Source organism: Prionailurus bengalensis, chromosome A1, assembly GCF_016509475.1.
Source record: "Prionailurus bengalensis isolate Pbe53 chromosome A1, Fcat_Pben_1.1_paternal_pri, whole genome shotgun sequence".
NCBI classification, from domain to species: Eukaryota; Metazoa; Chordata; class Mammalia; order Carnivora; family Felidae; genus Prionailurus; species Prionailurus bengalensis.
The window spans coordinates 113,078,760-113,090,617 of record NC_057343.1 but is presented as its reverse complement, the minus strand read 5'-3'; the positions used below and the strand labels follow the sequence as shown (position 1 = coordinate 113,090,617).

The 11,858-nt window shown below is 36.2% G+C and overlaps 1 protein-coding gene across 1 annotated transcript; it reads right to left on the bottom strand.

Annotated features, from left to right (window-relative positions):
• Positions 1-1,323: 1,323 nt before the first annotated feature.
• On the bottom strand, positions 1,324-11,167 carry LOC122487646 (F-box/LRR-repeat protein 21). The gene is made up of 6 exons (XM_043588398.1): positions 10,683-11,167; positions 9,341-9,436; positions 6,763-7,129; positions 6,075-6,197; positions 2,804-2,975; positions 1,324-2,431 (listed from the first exon to the last, which is right to left on the bottom strand). The coding sequence occupies exons 2-6, from the start codon at positions 9,421-9,423 to the stop codon at positions 1,788-1,790; spliced, it is 1,389 nt and encodes a 462-aa protein (XP_043444333.1). The 5' UTR covers positions 9,424-9,436; positions 10,683-11,167; the 3' UTR covers positions 1,324-1,787.
• Positions 11,168-11,858: the final 691 nt, after the last annotated feature.

Here is an 11,858-nt window from a genome sequence, read left to right as displayed (position 1 = left end):
ACTTTGAGTGCCTTCTTATATGCCGCTTCTGTAGTCTCCTGGAATCTTAAGGTATAAAGGACATGCTCTGCAATAGTAACAACTGTCTTTAAGAAACTGGTTTTATTTTTTAACCAGTATATGAGCTCCACTCCCACTTACTGAGGGTATACTAATGTACCACACACCAGTCTGAGAGTCTCAAACACAAAAGTAAATGAGGTAAGATGCCCGCTCTTACACAGCTTGCCCTGGAAAGAACACGGGGGCAGGGCTGAGAATGCTTGCACAAATACAAGTTCTAAAAAAGGCAGATCTAAAATATGCTCTTTTTAAAAAAAACTACCACGTACAAACCACAATGTATTCTATTCTAATTTCTTTAACAGGTGAGAATATTTAAAATTTTTTCCTAATTAAAAAATGTTCAGAACTGTAAAGTAATAAACATTTCTTTTTTCTTTTTACTTTAAGTTTAGATGAAGCAACTTTTTAAGTTGCTTTCTGGGAAAGAAACAAGATATTAAGGGAAGGCATAAGGGAACAAGTCTGGAAATGCAAGTACCTAAGTAAAATTTACTGAGAGTCTACTATTTGCTAAGTATTATGCTACATGCTAGGATGCAATAGTGAGCAAAACCCAACAGTGATCTTGCACTGATAAAGCTTACAGTGCAGTAGAATTAACAGATAATAATCATAGAAGCAAATGGCAAATTTCAATAATGCTGACTGCCACAAACAGAAGTCACAGAGTGTGGAAAGTCAGAAGCTTCCCTGAAGGAATGACATCTAAAGGAAAGATCTGAGGGAGCAAAGACAGTAATCTAAGCAGAAAGAAGAACACATCCTCACGCCCTCTGACTAGAGAGTGCCTGGCAGTCTTAAGGAAGTGAAAGACAATGGAGAAGGGCCAAGGGGAAGTTTGGTACAATTAGGGAGATGCCACACTATGTAGGGTCTTGTAGGTCATTTTAAGCATATATCTTCACCCTCAAGTCAATACATAACTACTAAAGAGTTTTAGTTGTGTCACTAATGAAATTAGAAGATCACTTCTGCAAAGGACCTCTGGGACAATTCTAGATACAGAGGATTAGGTCAGTAAATGCTGATTCCCTTCCAGAGACACTCTGCAAAATTTACTTTTTAAAATTTTCAGAAGCATAATCAATGAACAATTAGAATATTTTTATTAAATTGATCAGTATTAATTTTAATCTAATGCGCATTTTCTCTCAAGCTAATGTAATAAAGTAGAATTCAAAGTGTATTAGAAATTAGAAATGGTTTACTGAATTATAATATGATCTTATATAGTGCTAAAAATTAAGTACAATTGAGTCAGCCTCTGTAACTATACTTTTATTTTACTTAGTTTTTAATACTACATATCTTGTAAAACACACTAATACCAAGATAAAAGAGAATTAAAGCAATATAAAGTTATAAACATCATAATTTAGGGATCCGAAGCTCAATATTATAAATTTTTTATTTAGCAAGCTAAAATATCCCTTCGAGGAAGGCTGAGGAACTCATCTACAAACCAGTGATAGCGTTTAGCATATCAGCTACCTAATCCACAATACAGGATCTAAGCCCTGTTTATGGATATTTCTCGCTCTTAAAATTTCTCCTACTTTTTTTTCAAATGTTTTTTGCTGCAATCCATTAAGACAGTTTGCAAATGTTAATATACCTTACCTAAAATATTTCAACAATGCATCCTAAAATTTACATTTGCATAGACAGAAAGAAGCTTATCTTACCAATAAAAAAAAAAATTAAGAATCTTTGGTAGCTAATTACCAGATAGGCAGGACATCAGGGAACCATATTCTTCCCAAGTATTTGGAGACTTCAGTGTGAATTTCATCTAGGTTATAATTACCATCAGGGATCAAAACGTCTTCCATTATGGAGAGGTGGGTCAGCCTTTTCCCACACCGTCTTACAAAATCAACGAATGCACTGCAACTCACTTCACATTCACTGAGGCCCAAGGCTGTTAAGTTTTTACAGCATTCAGCAATGCAAATAAGTTCATCGTCAAGAGTCTGAAGACCATTAGCACATACCACTAACTCAATTAGTCGTGGACAGTTAAGACCTATCCGGCCTAGAGCTGCTTTGCTTACCGAACGACCAAAATAAAGGTTAGTAACAGGGGTTTCTTCTCTGAAGAATGCCTCAAATTCTTCTTCATATAAAAAGAAATACATAACAACATTAACTCCAGGGGAGTGTTTAATAAGTGCATCCCAACTTTGTTTTTTAATAGTGTGAAATTCAACCTGTCCAGGATTTTCACTCACAACATCAATTCGAAGATGTTCAAGGCGAACATGAGTTTCACTTGAAAGGGCTAGGAGAAGGTCATCACTTAGAATGTAATAATTCAATGCCAATTCTCTAAGGCCTTGACAATGGTCAGCTATACAAAGGATTCCTGCAGGAAACAGGGAAAAACTTTTAAGAACCAAGAATTACTGATACTAACACAACATTTCATAAATCTAAATTTGACATTAGTTATTCATTATTTGCCAAAATAGACATGAAATGATTTCTGAGATGGATGCCAAGATACAGGCATACAATTATATGTAGTAATAAAAAATATATGTATAATAAAATACACCTATGACTAAAATACTTTTAGATGCAATTTAAACTATGCCTAGTTTACAGATTAAGACTTCTTTTGAAAAAATATTACTTTTTCAATTGTTTCATAAGCATGTAGTTTTCAGTATGAAATTACATTACTATTAGTATAATAAAAAAAAACATCAAAAAAGCTTAAAAAGATATAGTGTACCATCAGATGAAACATGAGGACAGCTACTCATTTTTAGGAGTCTTAGAGTGTCACTATTATTGGCCACGAGAATCTTCAGTGAAGGATCATCCACTGGTGTATCTTCAATTTTGATCGATGATAATGATTTTGAGTTGACAAAAACAACTGTAAGTGCTGACACAAAATGAGACTTGCGCGGCAATAAGGAAAGAATTGTGGAAACATTATTTAAACATCTAGAGCTTCAAGCAAATAGGCCATTAAAACTACTTATATCAACACTTACTAACAAAAACACAGTGAAAGCAATCAACATATTAGTGTTTTTCATGACACCATTAGTCAGTAGAAGACAAAGTATACTTTCATACTTTTACAATTGAAAAATGGAATGGCAAGAAAGGAAGAATGTTTCCAAAATTTCATACACACATCTTCCAATTATGTTCCATCTTAAGAATGTGATTGCCAATATTAAAAGGATATAATTATATTTATTTCCTAGAAGAGGGGCTAGCAACTTATGATCTGCTGGCCAAATCCAACCTAGTATGCTACTGTATGTCTCTTGAGTTCAGAATGGTTTTTATATTTTTAAGCGGCTGAAAAAAGTTTTGTAAAGAATAATATTTTGTGACATGTGGAAATTATATGAAACTTCCAGTGCTCACAATTAAAGTGTGGCTGGCACACAGCTGTGCTCCTTCACTTACATGCTGTCCGTGTCTGCTTTCACACTACCATGCTGGAGATGAGTAGCTGCAGAACTACAGCCTGTGGAGCCTAAACTACTGACTGTCTGAATCTTTTCAACCCCTGCCATAGAATAAACAAAATTTTCATCTGTTTTATTCACTCCTGTATTTCTAGTACCTAAAATAATATCTGGCACATAGTAGGAGATCAATAAATATTTGTTGATGAATGAGTAAATAAATAAATAATCTTATTCTTTAGCGATATGCCTTTTGTAGAAAATTAAATAAAGACTCCAAAAAGTGCATACAATTTCAAAATTTTTGACAGTCTGAAAACCAAATCCATGCATGATCATTTTCCCTTTTTCAAAGTCCATCCAGATTCTGCCAAAGGTTCTATTACTCCTATTAGAACGACCAAATTGGAGGGGCCACTGGGTGGTTCAGTTGGTTAAGCAACGGGCTTTGGACTTTGGCTCAGGTCATGATCTCATAGCTGGTGAGTTTGAGCACCATGTCAGGCATGTCAGGCTCTCTGCTGAGAACTCAGAGCCTCGAGCCTGCTTCAGATTCTTTGTTTCTCTCTCTCTGTCCCTCCCTCGCTTGTGCTCTGTCTCTCTCAAAACTAAATAAACATTACAAAAATTTTTAAAAAAATAATGACCAAATTGGTTATGTCTCAGTTCATTTATAATCAAGCACACTGGTTTATACTAATTGTAAATGGATGTATATAAATTTTTAAATGGTGGATAGCTAGATCTCTTTACCAAATTTTATTGTGCCAAAAATTATTAGAGAAATACATCACGTTTTCTTTAAGAAATTTAAGGTTTACTTTCCCTTTCATCAACTCTCAATGGACCCTTATGGTCCTGAAGGATGTTTTTAAGCATTGGAGTACACACTTCATTATCGTATCCATATATTCCTTCAGCACCCTCTACGCCTATGCCTAACAAAATACTGTCCTTGTATTTTATATTTCCTCAGTTTACAAGTGAAAAAAATTGACACTCAAGAGAGATACACAACTTTACCGGAAGCCACTCAACTCATTTAACTGTAAAGGCAGAGCTTGAAAGGAAGTCTGCTAATCACTGTTGCCTCACCCTCGTGACTGCATCAGCTTACCCAGAAAAGAAGCTGATGTGCTGCACTTGAGACAGCTTAGAATCTAACAATTTCAGGCTAATCTGATTCCATCATTCATATACAAGGAAATAACTGTTTAGAAGTAGCAAGTTTCCATCGGATGGCTTATATTACTCTAATCCCCAAATGACCCATTTTCCCTATCTCTTAAAAAGATAAACAAGCTAGTGGAAATGCTTGAGAGCCATGACCCAGTTTATGAGAGAGAAGATGCTACTATTCCTCGGTCCTCTTCAACAGGAAGGTTTCCATTAGCCGGTTTTACTGGCACCCATAATTTAGTGTTTATTATATACCAGGCACTACTTAACTCTAGGTTTACAGTGGTAAATAAACAAAATAGAAACCATGCCCTCAAAGAACTTATGTTTTGTTCTAGGAGAAGAGAATGAACATGCTAAATAAATAAGGTAATTTCAGGCACTGATGAATGTTATAAAGAAAATATTGACACATAGTGGAGTGTAACTGGGGGAGGGGGCACTGTTTTAGCAAAATTGGTCAAGGAATGCTTGTCTGAAGAGATGGCATCCAAGCTGAAGCCTGAATGAAGACAGTTACTAGTTTATGCAACAGAGACTGCTGACTGCTTCCTAACAACCATTCATCCCTTCTTTTTTGGTAATCCAGTCTCAATTTTTAGCTGGGCACATTACCAGCGAGCTAAGAAATATTCCTCGTCAAACAGAAACCTGACGTGGCCCCACAGCTAAGTGCTGGCCACTGAGATACCAACAGAAGCATTATGTGGTGCTCATGGCTAGCGTCCTTGAAAAGCAGGGGGCATACCCTTCTCCCCCTACTTCTTCCACCTGGCTGCCTAGAACAGGATGTGATGGCTGGAGCTCAGAAAGCCATCTTGGACTGTGAAAATGAAGAAAATGCCTCAAAGAAAATGGAATGCATGGAAGGGGCTCGAGATCCCAACAGCTTCACCCAGCTATGCTCATGCATAGATTTCTTTAATGTAAGAGAAATAAACTTCAGCCATGTTGTGTAAGCTACTATCGTTTTAGAGTTTCTATTTTATAGAAACCAATATCATCCTAATTGGTATAGTTCATTCAGAATTATGCTGTTCTACCTCCAATGTAGAAGCTATAGAATTACAAGAAAAACATGCACTATTGGCCATACACACTCTATATTCAAAGAAACTAAGTAAGGCACTTGAAAATCCTAAGTACAACATCTGAATTTTACATTAACGATAGCTACTGTAGAAACAATTATTAAAATTACAAAATATATGTAAAGAATGAAACCATGCATAAGCTATTTCAGCAAAAATACGTGCTAGTCAAGAGAAAACTGCCTCAAGTAACTCTCTGAATATAAGGAAGACACCATCTACTTTTAGTAAAAGAATCCTTTTTGCCTAGATTGAAATATTTGAGAACTTTTGTTTATGTCACAAAAAAGCCTAGCATCTTTACCTTTGACACATTCATAAAACTTGGTTTGGCTGTCGAAATCAAGCCCAAGGTCTGGAGAGAGCAGTTTACCAGCTGAGAAAGTATATCACAGGCAGCTTCTGCTGATTCAGTACTACTGTCAACCTACAAAGACAATTTTAAATCTTAATCTCCTGAAGGTAAGTTATCAGAAAATTATTGGCAATATAACTATTTAACAGAATTCAATTACAAAACTGTATTTATCCCATCAAGCTATAAAACAAATTAGTATTTTTTCTTTATACAAAAGGTCTCAGACAAAAAGTGAGAAATAGAGCTAGTGACACAGTAACTTTTTAGGTGCTCCATGCTTTCAAATCCTCTACGATGACCTGAATTTTAGTAGTACAATCCAGAGGAAGCAAAATGAAGTTTAAGTTATAGCTCAAGTTCTTTACCTCAATCTATGCAAATAACTACAGAAAAACAGGAAATTGTTCAGAATAAAAATCCTGCAAAATTCATTGACCGCTTCAATACTGGAATCTAGATCTACAAAAAAATGACATTAACAAAATGCAAGTATGCAAATAACTACAGAAAAACAGGAAATTGTTCAGAATAAAAATCCTGCAAAATTCATTGACCGCTTCAATACTGGGATCTAGATCTACAAAAAAATGACATTAACAAAATGCAAGTCGTTTCTATTTAACACTTTTCTTACCTTAAAGCTGACATACTGGAGATGGGTAGCATGCTTTTTAATGATCTGCTGAATGAGATCAGGATGTGTAGACTTAAAATATGAAGTTGCTGATTGGTTCAGTTCAAATTCAAACTTTCTCCAAAGGTCAGGAATATGAAAAACTTCATTCCATTTCCTACATACTGAAGATGCCCGGGCCCGATCTATTAAAGGAAGATACTGAAAAATGCGTAATACTACGTGGTGAGGCAAACTCCCCCAGTCTAGAAGAACAGTGTGCATGTGGGTGTGGCTGAGAGAAGAGTAGAACCCAACTGTTGGTTGTTTCACTGCTGGTGAAGACTGGACAATTTTATTCACAACAGATAGACTGTTCCTCTTCATTCTGTAAACATTAAAAATGTTAAGTGATAACACTTTCCTCATTTCCTAGACATGTGTCTTCTAATTGTACGGATTAACATTAGAAAATGAAAAACAGTTTAACAAATTTTAATAGCAATCTACTTTCATGCATTGATAGGTACTGCGACACGCTAGGGATATAGAGGTAAGAGGGAACTTGCTCTCAAAGAGCTATGGTCAAATCGTGAAATAGCATGAGAAATGCCATCCCTGAAATTGGGACAAGTCGCACTGGAAGAATAAAGCAATGGTATGTGACTGAGTTTGTGAATGGGAGGGAGTGGTTGGGGAGGCTTCTAAAAGGAAACGTTTATGGAAGCAGTGTGTGTCCCAGGCTCCTTCCTGGTCAATTACTGTACTCTTACTAACTTCTACAGAGAAGAAAGCATCACAGTGCGATTGTGCTAACAACTCCTGGGGGTTCTGAAAGACAGTAAAACATAATCAAAAGCATAGGCCTGGAAAAGTCCCAGCCGGGCCATTTACAAACATGCAATCTTGTCTGAGCAAATTTAAGCCTCAGTTTCCTCATCTGAAGAGCAGGGAGAATAGCAGTACCTCATCTCATAAGGCTGTTGTGAAGATTAGAGTACCCTAAGTACTGGAACATAGTAAAGGCTTAATCATTGTTGCAGTCATTGTTGTTATATTAAATTGCCCAGTGCCTTCTTCTGAACTAATTTCATTTCTTAAACTGAAGCACAATTTTCAGGTGACACCCAGGACAAAGGAGCTCTACTGAAGCTGGACACACCAGGGACAGAGCCTTGTAAGCAATGCACCTGATGCTCAATAGCAAAGGAATGAGAAGTCTTCTCCAACAAAAAGACATGATGAATCTCCAGGTATTAGCCAGCTTGAGACACAACTAAGTTCCAGCAAATTTCAGGTCCAGATACACCCAAGTATATAGGGTTATCTTGTGTGTACATTCTACATAAGAATCCAAAGTGTTTAAGCACACAATTATTTCAGAGGCAAAATAATGCTAAGAGTGGTTCTGAACTTTATTTAACTTTGGTAGACTATTTAACCCTCTTTTCATCCCTGAACATTAGAAATATATATATCTCTGTATGATGTGAAACATTTCTTAATTATAGGAGAAGGTTGGATCCCAAAAGCGGGACAGACCTATTAAGTTGCTACAAAAATGAAATGTCATCTTTAGGGTTTGGAAAACTAAAATGAAAAGCAAAAATAGTTGCAAAGCTATATCTCAAGAGCTACCACACACATTTTAGTATGAATCAACCAGTTATGCACATGACTGAGAAACGGTCCAGTGACATAACATAAGATATATGAAACTGCTGACATCAATAATTCAAAGCTTATTCAAAATACGCTTATTTTTGTTTTCTTTTTCCAAAATACACTTATTTTGAAAGGGCTGACCTACTCTTTAATTTTAATGCCCTAAAATGAAATCCAATGGCCCAAGTAAGGTAAAAGAATGTACAGTGGATCCTAAATTGAGAGCACATTTATAAACATTTTGCCTGTACGTGTTTTATTCGGTAAGCTTACAGAATGCATTGTTAAAATCTTACAAGTTATCACCAAAAAAGTTGTCGCTAATATAATCCCTCACTGGAAAAGCAGTGAAACCGAAAGTCAAATGAAAATTTCATCTAAGTACCAGGTTAGAAAACTGCCTTGCAGTTGTAAACAAAGGGATTGTGCTACACATTAAATCTGATTCTACATAACATGGATTGTTTTGTTTATTCAGTAAAATATTAAATTGCAAATTCACTGATAAAATCACCAGAAATAACAGATATTAGATGAATACCGGTAATTCTGTTAAAAATAACATTTCATTTCCCTTTTCCTTGTGTACATTTATTTTCAGAGTATAAAACCCATCCACAAAGTTGGGGTTTTTTTTTTGTTTTTTTTTTTAAGTAGGCTTCATACCCAGCATGGGGCCCAACACAGGGCCTGAACTCATGACCCTGAGATCAAGACCTAAGCTGAGATCAAGAGTTGGACGTTTAAGTGAATGAGCCACCCAGTGCCCCCACAAATCATAAATTTTATACAATCTAGTTCCAGGGAGCACCATTAAAATATATGTTAGAAGGCAAGACAAATTAATCTTTATTAGCTTGAAAACCATGACATAAAAATTCTAACCTAAACATACATGATCATTGATTTCTCTTTCAAACTCCAACTTTCTTACCTAAAGGAGGCTTCCAAGTTATAGTTCACTCTGAACGAACCATATGAAGTAACAGCTGCCATGGGGTACTCACCAACATCCATGTGATTTCACTTCCTAGCTTGGCAAAATACCACAAAAAATATATTCATCAGAATATATAAGGAAAAATCCAATAATTCTTATGCTTAGGATATTTAGATACGATCGCATTACGTTGAAGGATTTTGTTTAGCAATTATTGATTCCCAAACAATTATTTTCTACTTGGGAGGAAACCAGTCCATAAAAACAACTCGGCTGGTTAGCGGGAACGTCACCACTCAAAATTAGACTGGGGGTTCTACTGAGAAGGCTGCGATCAATCAGAGAGTTCTGAAAATTCATATTTTAATGAGCATATATGGAGAGATATTACAGAAAGTTTAAGTAGTCCAAGATTTTATGTAGTTGCTTATGGGCTGTGTTAAATCTTTCAGTTCCAGTTTTTAGGAGCACATAATGCCACTAGAGTAATGATAATTAAATAAGAAGACATAAATTTTTATCAAATATCATTTGACTAGTCTCCTATTAACACATGCTTTTGTGGTCTTTTAAGTTTTTCACTGATGTTGATAGATATAACTGATTCATTCATAATCGATTCATTCCTAACATCTTTGAGGTCTGACCAATTTTAGGCACAGTGACCTACCAGAGTTAGAGGCATTCTATGCACATAGAAGAAAACAGTAACAGGTCTACATCGGGATAAAATTCACTGCCTTGGCATCATGAATAAATGTCATAAAGTAAAAAATAAATAAATAAATGCGTTCTTACTACTTTCATAAGCCAAATTCAACTATACAGAGGAGGTGGTGGGGGGCAATCTATTAATCCACTAAAAATTTCTAATAGCTGCTATCTACTACCTGCCAGCTCTCAATTTCTCTCTGAATCCAACTCCTAACACAGAGCTTTGGAGCACAGATAGGGAAAACGTATTTGAGTTTAACATCCACAATTTCATTTCCCCACCACTACCCGTTGTTCTACTCCTATCCGAACTACTATTTACAAGCTAATGGCAAGGCTGGTTCTCCCACTTTGTATTCCACTCCAGAAGTAGGCAGAAAGGAGCTACTGGCACATTTTCAAAGGAATATCACAAATAAGGGAAAGGTAAATGACCTGTAGTCCCCTCATCAGATGTCACACAATTTTATTTACTGCAGAAAATTTTCTACTGAGGTATCAAGTTGACTAATTCTGTGTTTGCAGGCCGTTGTGTATGCTGGAGAATATAGCGGTAATCTAGCAAGGGTACCACAACGGTGAATTATTATCTAAAACCCCTAAGAAGATGGTAAGTAAGTACCTATCACCGATCAATTCAGTGGAGTCTTCAGAATCAGATGAACTACTTCCCTGGGTACTGAGGACACTTGTTTGCTGTTTCAGAGTGACTATCTGGAATTGTGAGCCACAGAAGAACATAAAATCAGACTATGGGACCCCATCAAGTGATAAACCAAACTTCCAAAAAAGGATAGCTTGACACTGATCTTCAGTGCAAGTCTAGAGTTTGAAAAGATTTATTAGCATTCAGCAAAGAATGTAACAATGACTCAAAATCCACTTAGTGGCCTAATCACTCTAACCCAATTTCCTTTTTTGTTATCTTTACTAATTTGGCGGAACAGGTGAACATGTGAATTGGATCCTCTAAGAGTATTTAAGAAATCTCCGACAGTATTCTTGAGAAGAACATTCTCAAAGACATTAAACGAACATCTTGAAGCCAATCTGGTGGCAGCAATGGAAACAACTATCTTTTGCATCATCACTTCTTCCAGAATTGGTTAAATGAATACACAGGAAGTATTTTAGAAAGTTTCAAGTTTTCAGTCATCACAATGCTAGAAATATTGTGTGAATATTACAGATAATAGAAGATTCAAAACTACCTAAAACCCTAGACAAAGTTGTTGGAAGCAGCAACATGAAAATGAACAGAAATTATTATCAAAGGTCCTTTATTGAAGCTGCTTTCTAAAACAGCAAACTAGAAATCTCATTGCTGCTACGACAGATTAAAAGGCATCTGCTAAGGGGTCTGAAATCCTAATCAAGGAAGGTGGGCCTGGACAGATGGGCTGAAGATCAGCTTTAAAACACATAGCTTTCTTTTTTTGTTCATTTTTTTATTGTTTTAATGTTTATTTGTTTTGGGGGGGGGGGGAGCACAGGGAGAGGGAGACACAGAATGGGAAGCAGGCTCCAGACTCTGTCTGAGCTGTCAGCACAAAGAACCTGATGGTGGGGCTCAAACCCACCATGATGACCTGAGATGAAGTCAGATGCTTAACGGACTGAGCCACCCAGGCACCCCAAAAAACACATGGCTTTCTAATGGAAGAGTCAATTATGCTAAAGGCCAACATTTCTTCCCTAGAGTTTATCATCCAGGTAGAAAACAAAACATAATTTTTTTAGAAATATTGTAAAAAATATTTACAGTCTTTAAAATCCACATGACCTCAGCTGCCTTCTA

Bases quoted from the DNA above. Each gene is read 5' to 3' on its own strand.
- LOC122487646 (XM_043588398.1), bottom strand. From the start codon at position 9,423: ATGGATGTTGGTGAGTACCCCATGGCAGCTGTTACTTCATATGGTTCG. The intron at 7,130-9,340 runs GTAAGAAAGTTG...TAATGTTTACAG, and splicing joins AACTTGGAAGCCTCCTTTAG to AATGAAGAGGAACAGTCTAT. The intron at 2,432-2,803 runs GTACACTATATC...TGTTTCCTGCAG, and splicing joins TCCTCATGTTTCATCTGATG to GAATCCTTTGTATAGCTGAC.